The sequence below is a fragment of the Dipodomys ordii genome, unplaced genomic scaffold (assembly GCF_000151885.1).
Source record: "Dipodomys ordii isolate 6190 unplaced genomic scaffold, Dord_2.0 Scaffold250, whole genome shotgun sequence".
Lineage (NCBI taxonomy): Eukaryota > Metazoa > Chordata > Mammalia > Rodentia > Heteromyidae > Dipodomys > Dipodomys ordii.
In genome coordinates, this window is record NW_012267466.1 from 654,503 (window position 1) to 673,064 (window position 18,562).

Sequence of the window (18,562 nt, forward strand, 5' to 3'; positions counted from 1 at the left end):
AGGGTAAACAAAGGAGGAGGCTGCAATGCTTGATAAGAAATGTACTCATTATCTTGCCCATGTAATTGTAACCCCTCTGTACAGTATGTTCACAAAAAAGAAAAAAGGAAAAAAAAAGAAAGATACGACCATGTGCATGCAGATATTAAAGGGCCCTGAGTTCTCTGAGACCACATCCTGAGCTTCTTGATTCCACATATCTGGGCCAGGAATGGAGCCCATGGTGGCAGAGGGGAACTTGAGAGGAGAGCACTGGACATGGAGCGTGGTTGCTGTGGAGTCCCAGGAAGATCTGTGGCTTCACCCTCTTGAGCAAGCAGAGGGCAGAGGGGACATGAGGGGACAGTTCCTTCCTGCCCAGACCCAATCTGATGTCATTATTTCTCCAGGCATCACAGGGGACTGGAAGAACCACTTCACCCCAGCCCAGGCCCAAGCCTTCGAGGAAACATTCCGGGAGAAGATGGCAGGACTTCCTCCAGAGCTGTTCCCTTGGGACTAAGCCCAGATTTAGCTCTGTGTCTGTGGGGATGAAGACATGTGTCTCCATCTTACAGAGGTGACAGGACTGGGAGTGCATCATACCATAAGTCTCTCATTCAAATCTGGAGGTCTGAATTTTCTTTCTTTTTTTGTGTCCGTCATGGAGCTTGAACTCAGGGCCTTGGGCACTGTCTCTTAGCTTCGTTTGCTTAAGGCTAGCACTTTACTACTTGAGGCACAGCACCACTTCTGGCTTTTTCTGCATATGTGGCACTGAGGAAGTAAACCCAGGGCTTCATGAATGCTAGGCAAACACTCTACCACTAAGCCACATTCCCAGTCTGACTTTGCGTGTCACATCTTTAGTGCAATCACCAGGACGGGCGGCAGCCACATGCAGGTGAGGAGCACAAAGGGACCCGTGTGTGTTCTTACTGAAATAAATGGGGCCACGGCACCGAGGGCTGACAAACATGCCTTAGTGTTCTGTTTAACAAAGACGACCTGGATGAAAGGCTGAGGAGGTCCCTTGGGTGTGGACAGTGGGCTGACCACGGCAGGAGGCTGCCTGAGGGTTTGCTGGATGTCCTGGGGAAGGGGTTGTCTCCCCTCCACCTCACTGATCTTGAGTGGAAGCTCTGTCCCAACTTGGGACAACCTGGGATGAAGCAGGAACAGACACCAGGTCCTGGAATTGAGGTTTCGGGCACCAGGAGCCTGAAGCCTTTTGCCAGCTTCCGGTGCCCTGAGTCCATTTGACAAGGTATTTATTGAGTAGGGCACAGGGGTGTACGTGTACAAAGTGAGACCACAACTTCCTGACATCTCAAGCACCAATACTATAATACAATCTTAATCACAAGTACCCATTGTGTGGTATCATCTCCCTCAAGTGATAAATAACTCCTTCATCTGAAGCGGCAGCTGTAAGCAGCAAATGACTTAGAGTTCACATAGATTTTTGTCTATCCCAAAGATCCCAGAAGGTCTGATGTGGAATTAGCCTACACCCAAGAAAGAAATCTGAAGTCCTATCAATCCAGAAGGGATTGACCTTTCCAGGAAGCTCTCAGGATTCTAAGAGTTCATGTTCAGAGGAGGCCTTCCATCCTCCCAATCCTTTCAGCTCTCACAGCTCAGCTTTTGGGGGCTCTCACAATCCCCGCTTTTCCTATGATTTCAGAAAGCATAATTCTCATTTCTGTTTGCGATAGCGTATGCTGCATGCTACAAGATAAATATTGAAATAGACAGGAAGCTAGCCAGATAATCCATAAAATAGAGGATCTTGGGCCCAGAAAAGACAAAAAAAATACTGGAAAACTATTCTGGAAGTCCCCAGTTATCACTGAATTTTAACTTTTTCAGCTCCTGTTTGAGCTGCTCTAGCTGGTTCTGAATCCTTTGAGAATTGCCAGTTATCTTAAAGCAGCTCAGTCCTTCAAACAGTTCACATCCTAAATGGTTTTTCAACAGCAAAGAATCTGTGGCGGTTCCAATGTGTCAAATTATTGTTCTTCCCTTTTTCATTTCTTGATTGATTTCTTGATTGATTTCTTGATTTATTCATCTGTCAAACTTGGTTGAAAATACAAGGTAATCTGCTGCCTTCTTTCTGGACACCTTCTTTAAGTCTAGGGACAGACAGAATAAAAGCTGCAGCTACAGCCCTATCCACAGTATTTAACAGCATTAAGTTATGTCAATTTGGAGTAAGATCTTGTCTTATGCATCTCTTATTCTGATGGGTCAAATTACTAAGACAGACAGGCACCATTCTCCGAACATAACAGCAACAGATAATTTGTCTTTAGAGCGCCATATGCCTTTCCTCCACGAAAGAAAGACCAGCCAATGCCAACTCTTTTTCCTTGAGGCAAACAGAGTCTGGTCATGGATGAACACTTGCTAAGGTCATTTGCACAGCAGAAGCATGAAAACTCACAGTGAACTATAAATTCAAGGTCCAAAATTAATTTATTCTCTAAAATCTCATCTTCTTGATGACTAATTTTATCCTGAGTTATATTTTTTCTCTTTTAAACTGACAGCATGTCCTACTAAACTTTGTGTTAGAACTTTTTTTTTTTTTTTTGTCGGTCGGGGTGCTTGTACTCTGGGCCTGGGCACTGTCCCTCAGCTCTTTAGTTCAAGGCAAGCGCTCTACCACTTGAGCTACAGCACCACTTCTGGTTTTCTGGTGGTTTATTGGAGATAGGAGTCTCACAGTCTCTCCTGCCTGGGCTGGCTTTGAACCACAATCCTCAGATCTCAGCCTCCTGAGTAGCTAGGATTACAGGCGTGAGCCACCAGCGCCCGGCTATGTTAGAACATTTTGCACAGAAGAGCCTTCTTTGATACAAAAGGAAGTTTCATTCATGGTCTTTTTTTTTTCTTTTTGGTTTGTCATAGGGCTTGAAATTTGGGCCTTGGCACTGTCCCTGAGCTCTTTAGCTCAAAGCTAGCACTCCATGACTTGAGCCACAGCACCATGAACCACTGGCACCCGGCCTAACTAAATATTTTAACTCCGTCTTTATATCACTGGACAGGTCCCATTTCTGAGTTGTTACATATCACAGTACAATTTAAGTGCAACAGTTTACCCAGCATAGGAAGCCCCCAAACAGAGGCTTATACTGAGCAGGAGGCACCAGCAGTCTGAATAAGCATCATTATAAACAACGACAACGATGCATTCACTTCCTGTTCCTTGAACTTTTAGCAACTCTCAGCTTCTAGAGAAAGCTTCTTCACTGGTCCCCAGGTGGGAAGGGTCGCTGTTTCTCTTTCTCCCTGAGCCTTTAGTTATCCTCATCCTCTTGAAGGTTTTCTCCAGAGGTTCCTGGAGGTTGGAAGCATTTTCTCTTTCTTTCTGGGTTTTCAATTCAGGGTAGGTAGACAGATGTCCGCTGAACCTGTGCACACACAGGAATAACCACCACCCAATATTTTGACAGTTCTGGGTCTCTAGGTATTACCAATGTCATCCTTTTAGCGTATAGGTTGAAGTAAAGAAGCGATTTTTTCAGGTCTTTCCAAAGTATATCTGTGCTGAAGTATTGGATGGAAAAAGTAAATTTTCAAACTTAAGGGTATAGAATGCCATTGCTGTCTGTTCTTGGGGGTTCTAGTGACCTACACCTTTTATTGTCAGTCCTGGGTCCTGCACTCAGAGCCTGGGCGCTGATCCTGTGCTCTTCAGCTCAAAGCTAGCACTCTATCACTAGAGACACAGTGCCACTTTCAGCTTTTTCTGAGTACTTTATTGAAGATAAGACTCTCACGGACTTTCCTGCTCAAGGCTGGCTTTAAACTGCTATCCTCAGGTCTCAGCCTCCTGAGTAGCTAGGATTACAGGCGTGAGCCACCAGCACCACACTTGAAGTGAATGTTAAGTAGTCCTACTTTTCCCTTTTCCACTTTGAAGCAAATAGTTTGGATAACTTTTCTTTCCAAGTCCTCATTTTAAGGCTACTCACATTGTTGATTTGCATTTAAGTTAACCCTTTTGAAACCTAGAGCCACTGAGAAACAACCATTTCTCTCCAGGCCATCTGGAATTTAAAACTGACTCTTTTTTTTCTGTAGTCTGACTTAACTCTTAGAAAACCTTTAAACTCAAATAGCATAGTTTTTCTTTACATGTAGGAAACACTGTACCAAGAACCTAGACTTAATAAACTAAGGATCTCAGAACAAGCTTGTTCTTCCCAATTTGTATCTAATTGCAAAATAGCATTGAAACCAAATTACATTATACAGATTAACCCTTTTTTGTTTTTAATTCTCCTTTTAAAGGTTTTAATTTTTAATACATCCCAAGGGGCAGATTTTAGGAAAACTAATCACATTGCCTATATTACTGTTAGTTTTTAGTGTCTGTCTGAAAGGAAAAGAGAGAAGCATCTATATGAAATTGGCATAAAGTATGAAGTATTGGTATTGGGGCTAGGAAGGTCTCTCAGTGGTTGAGTGCTTGCCTTGCATGCATGAGGCCCTGGGTTCAATTCCTCAGCACCACATAAGCAGAAAAAGCCAGTAGTGGAGCTGTGGCTCAAGTGGTGAGAGCTAGCCGTGAGCTGAAGAACTGAGGGACAATGCCCAGGCCCAAAGTTCCGGGCCCATAACTGACAGAAAAAAAAGAAAGAAAGAAATGAAATATTGGTTTTATAGTGCATTACTTTTAACCTTATTTAAATCACAGCCAATGTGGCTACATGTCAGCTTTACTAATAAGTTTTTTATCTTATAGATTTAAGACATACTCATACCATCAGACATTTACTTGAACCTTAAGTGGTTAGTCTTATTCATTTCTATATTTTGAAACGAACATTTAAGACAACTCTTACCTCCCAAATGCTTTTCTCAGCTCAAGGAAACTTTCTTTGGTTTTTGGTGTTGTGTTTGTTTGTTTTTTGTTGGTCATGGGGCCTGAACTCTGGGCCTGGGTGCTATATCTGAGCTCTTCAGCTCAAGGCTAGTGCTCTACCACTTGAGCCACACCACCACTTCTGGCTTTTTCTGCTTATATAGTTCAAGAAGAATCAAACCCAGGACCTCATGCATGCAAGGCAAGCACTCTAGCACTGAACCAGCATCCCAGAACTGTTTTTTTTTACACCATCATAATAGATTTTAAGCAGTAAAATACTAGATTATTTTGAACATTTTCACATACACTTACATTTATACTTATGTACAAGAGTTTTAAAGCTCAATTAGATTATAAAAATGAAAGTTGGCCATGTGCCAGTGGCTCACACCTGTAATCCTAGCTACTCAGGAGGCTGAGACTGAAGATCCAGGTTCAAAGCCAGCCCATGCAGGGAAGTCCATGAGACTCTTATCTCCAATTAACAACCAGGAAACTGGAATTGGCACAATGTCTAGCCTTGAGCTGAAGAGAACAGAGACAATACTCAGGCCCAAAGTTTAAGCCCTATGACTGACAATGTATATATATATATATATATATATATATATATATATCTTATTTATATATTCATATATATTATATATATTTTTTTATATCCGCCATAGATTCTTTTGGAATTCCAAAGGCAAAGTGACATTATTTTGTCCAATATGATAAAACTGTGTGGTCAGTATTAGACAGACAACACAAAGCAAACTATAAGGCAAAATACAAACACAACAAATAACATTTTTTACAACTATTTGATAACTAGATGACAAAGAACAGAAAATGTTTAGAGAACTTTGTTAGCATGGCATATTAGTATACAAATGTATCTTTGAACATGTTCGAGGAATCTAGTCTTAAGGGTCTGTAAAGAAAATTGGGCAAAAAGAAGGAACTCTTCCTAAATCAATTTATAGATGTAAAAGAAGTTTACAGAAGGGTCTGGCAACCCCCATCCTATCCCAAGAGGGTTACTTAACTCTTACAAGGCTCAGAATTTGCTAAGAATTCTTACCTTTTGAACAATTTCTTTTTATTTATCCCGTTTTTTTGACATCAAAAACATTTTAAGACGTTTTATGGTGGGTCCCATTATGGCTGCAGCAGAGGAGCCAATGTCATTACAGACTTCAATATGATTTGTAACATCGCCATTTGCAGCCTTGATGGAGTGTAAACCTTTGGACACTCAATTAGTATATATTTGGAGAAGTTAGTCTCTTAACTCAGTTTGCACTTAACAGTTTTATGAAGATTATCTTTAACCTGGCTCTGAAATCAACCCAAGGTTCCAGGCCTCCTTGCCTGCTATGTACAGAGGTGATAGCTGTTTATCTTGGCTGGGTTACCTCTTCCCTGTTCTGATACCTGATCAATCACTTCATTTTTGCCCAGTACCTGTAGGACCACTCCCAGTCTGGTAAGCTGGTTCTCTTCAGTTACTATGGGAGGGTAGACACGTTTATTTTTTTTTTTTTTGGTCACTCCTGGGGCTTGAACTCTGGGCCGTGGCACTGCCTCTAGATCTTCAACTCAAGGCTAGCGCTCTACCACTTGAGCCACAACACCGCTTCTGGCTTTTTCTGCTTATGTGGTCCTGAGGAATTGAACCCAGGGCCTCATGCACACAAACCCTACCACTGAGCCACCTTCCCAACCCCAAGAATGTCTATGGTGGGTTTTTTGTTTGTGTTTTTGTTGTTCTTTTTGTCGGTCATGGGGACGTGTTGATTTTTCAAAGCCTGGAGATGAGCTTCCTCATTCACTATATTTCATATTATAACTATTGACAGGGCTTTAGGCAGGTTTTGGTCACCTTTTCCCAGTCAGGAGTGGAAGAGAGATCGCCTCTCAGGGGACCCTGTAACACCTAAGAGGGTGCGATGACATCACAGCTTAGGTCTAACAGGATCACAGCCCTGGCCCTGGGTGGATATGTAAGTGGAAACCACCCCTTTAATGCCCTGCGATTCATTCATATCCTGTGGGTTCCAGACTGCTGGGTCTGGCACAAAAATGACAGTAAGAAATGTCAGTATGGGAATGCATGAAGCGCTATGTTATTCAAGTGTTTGCTGGTCCTGAGACTTGAACTCAGGGCCTGGGCACTGTCCCTCAGTTTTTTGCTCAAGGCTCACACTCTACCACCCAAGCCAGAGCTCCACTTCCAGTGCTCTGCCTTGGAACCTCCAGGCCTGCAGCCCCCATTCCCTCCTGCTGTCTACAACATAGGGACCATATAGTAGCTCTGTTATTGAAGACCTGTGGCTAACACGGTAGAGCGCCAGGCAATTAAACCCAAATATCGACAGAGAAATGGCTGCATCATCCAAACCAGGTTAAGAGATCAAAATGGAATATTGCTCAATGTTGAAAATGCAGACAACTCAGATCCATGGGAAGCTCATAACACCACACTGGCATTAACAAAAACCTGAGCATTACCTTACTCATGTAACTGTAACCTCTCTGTCCAGTATCTTTACAATAAAATTAAATTAAAAAAATTAGCACTGGGAAGTTGGCTCAGTGGTAGAGTGCTTGCCTCATATAAGTGACGCCTTGGATTCAATTCCTTACCATCGCATAAACATAAAAAGCCAGAAGTGGCGCTATGGCTCAAGTGGTAGAGTGCTAGCCTTGAGTAAAAGAAGCTCAGGAATAGCACCTTGACCCAGAGTAAAAGCCAAGGACTGGGAGAGAAAAAAAAAGGCACCAGTGGCACACACCTGTAATCCCAGCTAATCAGGAAATAAGGATCAAAGTTGGAAGCTAGCCCAGGCAGGAAAGGCCAAGAGACTCTTATCTCCAATGAGTCACCAACAAGACAAGAAGTGAAGCTGTGGCTAAAGTGGTTGAGCCCCAGTCTTAAGCACAAAAACATAGGGACAGTGCCCAAGCCCTGAGTTCAAGCCCCAGGAGGAAAAACTAAAATGGCTTTTTCCTCCAGAGAGAACATCCCACTTCCCGGGTACAGCCTACACCAGGCACAACCCCAAACAGTTGCCAGTTCAATGCTACCTAGATTTGTTCACTCCTGAATATCATAGACATGGGTTCCTGGTGGCTGGGAAGGTGACGCAGTGGTAGGGTGTCTGCCTCACATTAATGAGGCTCTTGGTTCGATTCCTCAGCAGCACATAAACAGAAAAGGCCGGAAGGGGCACTGTGGCTCAAGTGGTACAGCACTTGCCTTGAGCTAAACAACTGAGAGACCCAGGGCCAGTTCAAGGCCCATGACCAACTACAAAAGAAAGAAAGGAAGGAAGGAATGGAGGGAGGGAGGGAGGGAGGGAGGGAGGGAGGGAAAGGGAAGGAAGGGAAAAAAGAAAGAAAGAAATGGGTTTCTGTGGTGTGAACATACACACACACACACACACACACACACACACCTTAAATGTACAGCTACATACTCAGATATGCACAGTCCCACACTCACACTATCCCCATAAAGTTACAGAAGTATTTACTGTTTCTCAAGTCTGCAAGGTCAGGATAAAGAAAAGAAGTCTGAGAAACTGTCCCTGCGTACAGGGGCCGGAGGAGCCATGGAGACCCAGACCTGGGGGATCATGGCTGCCATCCTGGAGTGGAGAGAGATCCTAGGGGAAACAGAAGAAATAGGAAGGACATTGCATTGAGGAATCTTGGCTGAGATCTTTGAGTAATATTAGTGGATTGAACTTGGGGTGTTGATCCAGAAGGCCACCACTTCCCTCTATGCGAGTTTTCTGATACCTAAATCTCTTGGCAAAATAAAGGATTTGAAAATATTATTTAATCCTATACTTTAGCATATTTCCTCTTGAATTTCTGGTTTTCTGCCACGAACTGAAGATCAGATGAGCACAGTTCACCCTTTGAATGATTTCACAGTTGCCCAATAAAAATCCCTGGGGACAATCACAGGGTTTTCTTTTTATCATCAATTAATCTTAGTTAATGATTTTCTTCACCATCCAGACTCTGTCACCACTTCCACAGTGGCAGTGCCAGTGGCCTGGGACCAAGCGCCAGGCACCCAGGACTCTGCCATGGCTAAGGACTACGTGTGGTACCAGGACATTCCTTTCCCTCCTGTAGATATCTACCCTGAACTCATAAAAACAGTCCATGAGGAGCTGGTCCTGAAGGACGAAGACATCATCACGGTGACCTACCCCAAATCAGGTGAGCAGAGGGGGCTGTGGCTGTGTGGGAAAGGCCACAGCTGTGGCCTCACTCCCAATTGTGTTCCACATAGGAATGGTGTAGTAGCTCATGATTGAAGACCTGTCGCTCCATGATATTGTGCCAGTCTTGAGCACAACAGCTCATGGACAGCGCCCAGGCCTTGTTCAAGCTCCAGGGTTGGCAGCAGATTTCTTTTTAATTAGGTGTTTTTGAGGTGCTCCATAGTTCATAAAATGAAAAGGATGATTTTAAGGTTACCTAGAGAAAAAGCATGATCTCAAATAGAAGAATCATGATGGGCCATAGTTAGGACCTGGAAAACTTGGGGTAAACACAAGGCACTGGCAGGCCAGGGAGCCTGTGTAAAGGGGCACAGGGAGTGGGGAGGGAGCACTGAGAGCACACTGCAAGGGAAATGTGCTGAAAACCACAGCCAGTGGGGGCACTGCAGGATTTCAGCAACAGCTAACAGCTGCATTAAACCCAAATATCCACAGAGAAATGGCTGCACAATCCCAAACAAGTTGAGAGATCAAAGTGGAATATTATACACTGTTGAAAATGCAGACAGCTCAGGAAAGGATCCATCACATCCTTCCCAGGGGACCATGCGGAGGCAGGCAGGCACAGGAGAAAGATGGTTACAAGGTTTATTAGAGGAGCCATATATCCCCCAGAGAGAGAGCTCATGACCACCTCCACTATCTAGCAGCAGCAGGGGCTGGGGTAGGAAGTGAGGTAGGTGGGAGCTCAGGTGGGTCTGGGTGGAGAGAGGGAGGGGCCAGCTGTATGGCAAGATATCCAGGGCAGGGAGCAGCTCAGAAATGGGTGGAACTGAGGACCAAAGGTGAGCATAATGCTTCCTACTTAGACCCATGCTCTACTATTATCAGGACATTTTGCCATTTGAAACCACATGAGTCAAGGCCATAGTGCAAAAAACAAACAAACAGACTGTGTACTATTGCACTCACATACAAGGCCCAGAACCGCCAAAGACCTGGTGTGATAAGAAAATGATGGGGCAGGTGGCAAGCAAATCAATATTCAGTTGTCATGGACAGTGTAGACTTATAAGATGACAAAATACTGGCACTAAGTGAGCCATGATTCAAATACACTAAACACTACTTATCCATATCAGATTGCATGCCTGAGAAAGTTTATATCCATAAGGTCTATGTTACATATGCTTTACCATTATATATGTGTATGTATGCATCTATGTATGTGTGTGTATCTATCTATCTATCTATCTATCTATCTATCTATCTATCTATCTATCTATCTATCTATCTATCTATCTATCTATCTATCTATCTATCTATCTATCTATATATATATATATATATATATATATATATATATATATATATTGTGTATTCAGATAGAAATGAGTGAGCTCTGCTTTTCTTTCTGCCCCAGGAACCCATTGGTTGATTGAGGTGCTCTCTCTGATTCACACCAAGGGGGATCCCAACTGGATTCGATCTGTGCCCACATATGTTCGTTCCCCATGGATCGACACTGCAAGTGGATACAAATTCAAAGTGGAGAGGAAGGAGGGTCCCCCCCTCATCTCCTCCCACCTCCCCATCCAACTCTTCCCCAAGTCTTTCTTCACTTCCAAGGCCAAGGTCAGTGCTCAGTGCCCAATAACTGTTCCATCAAGTCCTTTTCCTCTTAAAAATGCACATAGCCAGCAGGTTTGCCATTCTCCCTCTGTAGTTCATGGAGGACCCCAGAGTCTCCTTCATGAATTCAGGGTCCTCAGACCAAACAGAGTCCAAGATGTGGACCATGGCTGTGTAATCCCTGACAGATTAACTGGATGACTAATTGCAAGACTAAACAAACTGTGTTTTAAGTGGATACCCAGACCTCATGCAGTCGTTCCAGATAAACAAGAGGCTGAGATCTGAGGATCAAGATAACAAGTCAGCCCAGGTAGGAAAGGTCAGGTGATTCCTATCTCTGATGAAAGCTATCAAAAATAAAGCCAGAAGTAGAGCAGCAGCTCAAGTGGTAAAGCACCAGCCTGAGCACAAAAACACAGGGACATCACCAGGGCCTGAGTACAACCTCCAGCCCTAGCAAAAAGCAAAAAAAAAAAAAAGAAAAACAGAAAAGAAACAGAAATTGGAGGTTGTGTGGTTTCAATGTCATGTGAGGTGGTGTCAGTGGTCGAAGGCTGTGCAGTGAATAAACACCTGATGCTCATGGCCAGATCAAACCAGGAGCCTTTGTCCCGCTTCCCCAGACCAGCCCACACCACAAACGATGCACACTCTTCCCTGGCACAATGCTACCTAGATTTGTTCCTGAACACCATAGAAATGGGCGCCTATGCTGTGAAATCTCTGTTGTATCATTTCAGCTCCCTCCTTCAATGGTTCTTTGTTGTTTTGCTTTTGCTTTTGTGCCACTCCTGGGACTTGAACTCACAGCTGTCACTGAGCATTTGTACTCAAAGCTGTTATTCTACCAGTTTGCGCCATAGCTCCCCTTGAGGTTTTCAGGTAGTTAATTGGAGATGGATGTCTCATGAGCTGTTCTGCCTGGGCTAGCTTCAAACTATGATCCTCAGATCTGAGCTGCCTGAGTAGCTGTGGTTACAGGTGAGAGCCACCCATGCCCAGATGTTTCAATGATGTTTACAGAACAACTCATAAATCTGCAGCCGGCAAAGGCTAACCAGCGTCTGTTCTCCTGTGTTTAGTAGATAAATATCCCTGATACGTTTAGGAAATGCGTTGTCCCACCATTGTTTTATTTCTGGCAAAGTGATTAGATTGTAGGAACTCAGAAAAGTATTTTACAAACTAATGCACAACCAAAAGACCAACAGATACTTCAATGTTGGAGCAAAAATGGCTAGAATTTGTCTGAACACCAAGAGTGCAAGAAATGATGGGAATATTGTTTAATTCTCTCTTTGCTCCCATGAAGATGATCTATGTCATCAGAAATCCTAAGGATGTCCTTATATCTGGATATTATTTCTGGCGTGTTACAAATCTGTCTAAGAAACCAGAGTCACTGGAACAATATTTTGAATGGTTCTTGCAAGGACATGGTGAGTAGACTGTGAAGTGAATGGAGAAGGAGTTAAACCTCTTTGAGTGTCCCCTCCCTCCAAGGTCTCCTTTAAATCTCACTATCTGTGGGTCCAATGCTTCCTCTTCCCAGAACTCACATTGGCTAAAGGCAGCACCAGACTTCTCCCATGAAGGAAGGTCCCAAGGTGTTTTGAGCCCCTGGAGCTTCCGTAGCCATGGAGGACCCGCCCCCTCCTGTGTGCTCAACTCCCAGATGTTGGCTCACAGCTTCTCACTGGCTTCCCACACAACCCAACTCTACCTTCCCTATATATTTTTATGTTTTAAATTTGTTTGCCTGTCATGGACAGTTTATCACTTGAAGTTGGGATCGCTCTGTTTCTAGTCACGCAAAAGTTCTGGGTCATTCCTCATGCTTGCAATTTTGTCACTTGTCCATGGTTCTGTGAGGGGTCCATGGCCTGAGTTGGGTATGAAGGGTGGGGGGACCCCCACATCTGTGCTCTATGTACCTCATCATCTGGTCTCTCAGGCCCTCTGGGTTTAGCTTCACAACCAGAAGAAGTGCTTGATGAGCTGTTTCTCCCCTGATTCAACATCTCTTACCACTTGGATCTATAGTCAGGGCTGGTGGATCATGCCTATAATCTCAGCTACTCAGGAGCTGAGAGCTGAGGGTCAGAGTTGGAAGCCAACCCAGGCAGAAAGTCCTTGAGGCTCTCATACCCACTCAATCATCATGATGCAGGGAGTGAAGGTGTGGCTCAAGTGGTAGAGAGGAGTGTAGAAACCGAGGGACAGTGCTCTGGCCCTGATTTCAAGCAAAGATGTTTCCATTAGAATAAAGCACAACAAGTCCTCTGCAGACTGACCTGCTGGGAGCCATGGGCAGGGATGGGAGGTGCCTTGTGTGCATGTGTCACAGCTCAGGCCTTGCATGCAGACTTGTGCTCAGTTGTGCAAATGATGGATTTTGGCCAACTTGGCATGGAAGGCCCTCAGCCTAGGTTCTGTGAGGGCCTGCGGAGCTCTTTTTCGCAATCAGATGTTTTGGTGTGACCTTTGGTGACCTGCTTCAGATGGAGCCATGTCCTGGCTCCACAGTGCTTGTGTTTGCTCTCTTTCCCTCTCCCTCCCTCTCTCTCCCAGCCTTCCCACTCTCTCTCAGTCATGGGGTTTGAACTGTGGGCCTGGGTGCTATTCCTCAGCTCTTTAGCTCAAGGCGAGCACTCTACCACTTGAGCCAAAGCGCCACTTCTGGTTTTTTGGTGGTTCATTGCGAAAAAGAGTCTCATAGACTTTCTTGCCCAGGCTGGTTTGAACAGTGATCCTCAAATCTCAGTGTCCTAAGTAGCTAGGATGACAGGTGTGAGCCACCAGTACTCAGGTAGTGCTCTTTCTTTGAGGCTATAAAGAGACAGGACTTATTTCTCTGTTACACCCTGGTGAAGGTGACAGGGACCAGAGCGATCAGTGCTGAGACCACCATGCAGATCGGGAATGGTGCAGACTTTGCACACTGCCCCACTGTTCCCCCTGCAGTACCTTACGGGTCATGGTTTGATCACGTCCGAGGCTGGATGTCCATGAGGGAAAAGGAGAACGTGCTGGTCCTCAGTTATGAGCAGATGAAAAAGGTAATGATTGATTTTACATGCACCCCACCACGGCCCTCTTCACCCCTTCTGCCATCTCTCCTGCTCCTCCAGTATCTTCTTCCCCAGTATCCTCCCCCCAGTCTCCATCCCACAGTCTATGTCAACTTTCTACATCCTGTTGTGTGTTATTCCTTCCTGCATTCCTCTCATGCTCCTTTCCTTTCTTTTTTATTTTTTGTTTCAAGATGGAGTCTTGAACTCAGGTTTGCTTTTTGGCTGGTGCTCTACCCACAGAGTCATGCCCCAACTCAACAGGCCACCCATCCTCTCTCCTGCCAGTGCCTTCTGCTGTTTCTGTCTTCTCCTGCTCCCTCCTCCTCACTCCTGCTCTGTTATCCCCTCTCATAACCGAGCTGTGTTTTTCTCTCCTTAGGACCCGAGGAGCATGGTAGAGAAGATCTGTGGGTTCCTGGGGAAGGCGCTGGAACCGCGAGAGCTGGACTTGGTCCTGGAGAACAGTTCCTTCCAGGCAATGAAGGAGAACAAGATGTACAACCTCCCTGATGTCCCAGAGGAGCTTGTTCCCGCTGGTATCAAAATCACCAGGAAAGGTATGGAAATGTCCCAGGGAAGGAGGTGCTGGAAGCCAGGGAAAGAAATCTGGTCACCAACCACACACTCCTGGCCAGGGATCAGCCAGTAACAGGCTGGCTATTCACTTCCAGCTTGTGTTAAAAAAAAAAAAGTAAACTGGCAGTGGAGCTGGGGATCAAATGGTAGAGTGGCAAGCCTTCAGCAAAAGAAGCTCAAGATCAATGCCCAGGTCCAGAGTATAAGTCCTACAACAGACAAACAAATCATGTGATAGTAAGTGGATCTGAAAAGAAAACAAAGTGTAAGTACCAGCTGGGTGTGCATGGCTCAGGCCTGTAATCCTAGCTGCCCAGGAACCTGAGATCTGAGGATCACAGTTCAAATCCAGATGGCATAGCTTAGTCCAGGAGATTCCTTCTCTCCACTTAACTACCAAAAAAACAGAAAATGGAATTGTGGCTCAAGTAGTAGAGCACAAGCCTTGAGCAGAAAATAACTCCCAAATAGAACCTAGGCCCTGAGTTTAAACTGTTGTATAGACACACACTTGGACACACATGCACACATATATACACACTTAACTCTATTATATAATAACTCTAGTCAACTTCCTATTAAATAAAAATGCTATTGTGTGAATATGAGACCACATCCTAAGCTTCCTGACTCCCACACATCTGGGGAGGATGTGCCCCTCGGGTGGCAGGGGCCAGAACTTGAGGGGAGAGCACTGGACATGGAGCGTGGTGGCTGTGGAGTCCATCTCCCAGGGAGATCTGTGGCCTCACCCTCGGGGCAGGCAGAGGGCAGAAGGGACACCAGTGGACAGCTAATTCCTGCCCTGACCCAGTCTGGTGTCATTGTTTTTCCCCGGCCTAGGTATCACGGGGGACTGGAAGAACCACTTCACCCCAGCCCAGACCCAAGCCTTTGAGGAAACATTCCGGGAGAAGATGGCGGGACTTCCTCCGGAGCTGTTCTTGTGGGACTAAGCCCAGTTTTAGCTCCTTGTGTGTTGGGATGAAGACTTGTGTCCCCATCTTATGGAGGTGACAGGACTGGGCAGAAATCATAGCATTAGTCTGTCACTCGAATCAGGAGGTCTGACTTTGCCTGTCACATCTTTGGTGCAATCACCAGGATGGGTGGCAGCCACCTGCACGTGAGGAGCACAAAGGGACCGGAGTGTGTTCTTGCTGAAATAAATGGGGCCACAGCACCGAGAGCTGACAAACATGCCTTAGTGTTCTGTTTAGCAAAGATGACCTGGATGAAAGGCTGCGGAGGTCCCTCGGGTGGGTACAGTGGGCTGCCCACCACAGAAGGCTGCTGGATGTCCTGGAGAAGGGGTTGTCTTCCCCTCTCCATTGATCTTGAGTGGAAGCTCTGTCTCAACTTGGGACAACCTGGGATGAGGCCAGAACAGACACCAGGTCCTGGAATTGAGGTTTGGGGCACCAGGAGCCTGAAGCCTTTTACCAGCTTCCGGTGCCCTGAGTCCATTTGACAAGGTATTTACTGAGTAGGGCACAGGGGCATATGTGTACAAAGTGAGATCATCATTTCCTGACATTACAAGCACCAATACTACAATACAATACTTATCACAAGCACCCATTGTGTGGTATCATCTCCCTCAAGTGATAAATAACTCCCTCATCTTAAGCAGCAGGTTTAAGCAGCAAATGACTTAGAGTTCACATAGATTTTTGTCTATCCCAAAGATCCCAGAAGGTCTGATGTGGAATTAGTCTACACCCAAGAAAGAAATCTGAAGTCCTATCAATCCAGAAGGGATTGACCTTTCCAGGAAGCTCTCAGGATTCTAAGACTTCATGTTCAGAGGAGGCCTTCCATCCTCCCAATCCTTTCAGCTCTCACAGCTCAGCATTTGGGGGCTCTCACAATCCCCCCTTTTCCTATGATTTCAGAGAGCATAATTATCATTTTTGTTTGAGCTAGCTTATGCTGCATGCTAGAAGATAAATATTGAAATAGACAGGAGGCTAGCCAGATAATCCATAAAATAGAGGATCTTGGACCCAGAAAAGGAAAAAAAAAACAGGAAAACTATTCTGGAAGTCCCCAGTTATCACTGAATTTTAACTTTTTCAGCTCCTGTTTGAGCTGCTCTAGCTGGTTCTGAATCCTTTGAGAATTGCCAGTTACCTTAAAGCAGCTCAGTCCTTCAAACAGTTCACATCCTAAATGGTTTGTCAACAGCAAAGAATCTGTGGCGGTTCCAATGTGTCAAATTATTGTTCTTCCCTTTTTCATTTCTTGATAGATTCATTGATTGATTTCTTGGATAACTTTTCTTTCCAAGTTCTCATTTTAAGACCAATCCCATTGTTAATTTGCATTTAAGTTAACTCTTTTGAAACCTAGAGCCACTGGGAAACAACCATTTCTCTCCTGGCCATCTGGAATTGAAAGCTTGACACTTTTTTTTTCTGTAGTCTGAGTTAACTCTTAGAAAACCTTTAGATTCAAATAGCATAGTTTTTCCTTACATGTAGGAATCACTGTACCAAGTACCCAGACTTAATAAACTAAGGATCTCAGAACAAGCTTGTTCTTCCCAATTTGTATCTAATTGCAGAATAGCATTGAAACCAAATTACATTATACAGATTAACCCTTTTTTCTTTTAAATTCTTCTTTTAAAGGTTTTAATTTTTTGTTTTGTCAAATGTTTTATTGAGTGTACATATCTGGAGTACTGTAAAACATGCATTATCTGTAGATTCAAAAAAGGAGCAAGCCACATTGTCCTCACTGTCAAATGTGTCAGGCTTGGCATACATGATGGAGATTAATGAAGTATCATGAGAATAATATGGTTTCTGAAAAACTTCTATAATTTGGAGTAGGGTCTTAATCATGTGGAAAGCAAAGCTGTTCACATTTAGTATCATATATTTCATTGGAGGTACACTGAACTTTATAATTTTAAAACAAATAAAAAATAATTGATTTGTAGAAGATGCCCATTTCCCCAACTTTATTCACCCCTTCAGAAATCTTAATTTTAAAAAATCATATGACTTCTGGAAGTTTTATGTTTATCTGAGCAAAAACTATTATTTCTTTTTTGGTTGCTGAGGTGTATTAAACTTGAAGAAGATAATATGTCCATCTTCAACAATATAATTTCTGCCTTGTTGTCTGTACTTTCCAGCAGCCTTGACTGCATTTTCAGAACTTTCCTCCTTAAAATCATCGTATTTCATTACTTCAGCCATAATGAATCCCTTTTCGAAATCTGTGTGAATCTTTCCTGCAGCCTGAGGTGCCTTCGTCCCTTTCCTGATAATCCATGCACACACTTCTTCTGGGCCTACAGTGAAAAAGTATTTGAGTTGGAGTGCTGCAAACCCAGCCTTAATGATCTTCGGAAAAGCATTTTGTGTCATGTTCGCTTCCAGATACTTCTGTCTCTCCTCAGCACTCAATTCTTGCAACTTGAGTTCCAAGGCCCCACTAAAAGGAATGACCAAGGCACCTGGGTCATAGTTGGCCACCCACTCTTTAATTTTTATCAGCCATTTGTTTTTCTGCCTAACGTAGTCTTTTTCAGAAAGATTAACCAAGTAGACCATTGGTTTTGAAGTCAAAAATAAGTGTTTATTCAACACTTCAATCTCTTTGTCATTCCAATCATGTTAGAAACAAACAGGTTTCTTTTGATCTATAACCCAGGATTTGACCTTGCACATTATGTCATATTCAGGTTTTAGTTTTTTATCTCTGCCTCTGACAGCCACCTTTTCTAGTTTATCTATAATGGGAACAATCATTTCCTCATCTTTAAGCTGAAGTTCTTCATGTATTTTTTCTATGTCACAGATGGGATCTACACTTCCTTCCACGTGTGTGATATATTCATCTTCAAAAGCATGTGTTAGATGGAAGATTCCATCACAGGCACTAATATGAGATAAAAAGGCATTTCCCAGGCCCTGCCCGTTGTGAGCTCCTTTCACAAGACCAGCAATATCCACTACATTTAGAAAGGCGGGAATTTTGCTTGCTGGTTTGTGATATTGACAAAGAAAGTCAAATCTTTCATCTGGCACAGGTACTCTGCTCTCATTAGGATCAATAGTACAAAATGGGAAGTTTTCTGCAGAGGTCTGACTATCAGTTAATACATTGAGGTATGTAGATTTCCCAACATTTGGTAATCCAGCAATGCCAATTTTCAGTGAGGTTCCAAATCTTCC

General features: G+C 44.0%; 2 protein-coding genes and 1 pseudogene across 4 annotated transcripts in view; 2 read left to right on the plus strand and 1 right to left on the minus strand.

Annotated features, from left to right (window-relative positions):
• Positions 1 to 8,561, plus strand: part of LOC106000942 (bile salt sulfotransferase-like) — a 14,768-nt gene extending 6,207 nt beyond the window's left edge. The window contains exons 6-8 of one of the 2 annotated variants that reach the window (XM_013036155.1): positions 390 to 509; positions 3,864 to 3,870; positions 8,456 to 8,561. In XM_013036155.1, the coding sequence (XP_012891609.1) occupies positions 390 to 502 (113 nt within the window). In that variant the 3' untranslated portion in view covers positions 503 to 509; positions 3,864 to 3,870; positions 8,456 to 8,561. Of the gene's footprint in view, positions 1 to 389; positions 605 to 3,863; positions 3,871 to 8,455 lie in introns of those variants that run through there. The other variant, XM_013036156.1, reaches the window with a different exon arrangement.
• Positions 8,562 to 8,946: 385 nt separating this feature from the next.
• LOC106000948 (bile salt sulfotransferase-like) lies at positions 8,947 to 15,328 on the plus strand. 2 transcript variants are annotated; one of them, XM_013036161.1, is made up of 6 exons: positions 8,947 to 9,082; positions 10,511 to 10,722; positions 12,035 to 12,161; positions 13,687 to 13,781; positions 14,176 to 14,353; positions 15,216 to 15,328. In XM_013036161.1, exons 1-6 carry the CDS (start codon positions 8,947 to 8,949, stop codon positions 15,326 to 15,328), a joined length of 861 nt encoding a protein of 286 aa, XP_012891615.1. The 2 variants fall into 2 exon arrangements, with proteins under 2 accessions (XP_012891615.1, XP_012891616.1); XM_013036162.1 differs by lacking the exons at positions 13,687 to 13,781; positions 14,176 to 14,353.
• A 1,954-nt stretch (positions 15,329 to 17,282) lies between these two features.
• Positions 17,283 to 18,562, minus strand: part of LOC106000938 — a 2,309-nt pseudogene continuing 1,029 nt past the window's right edge.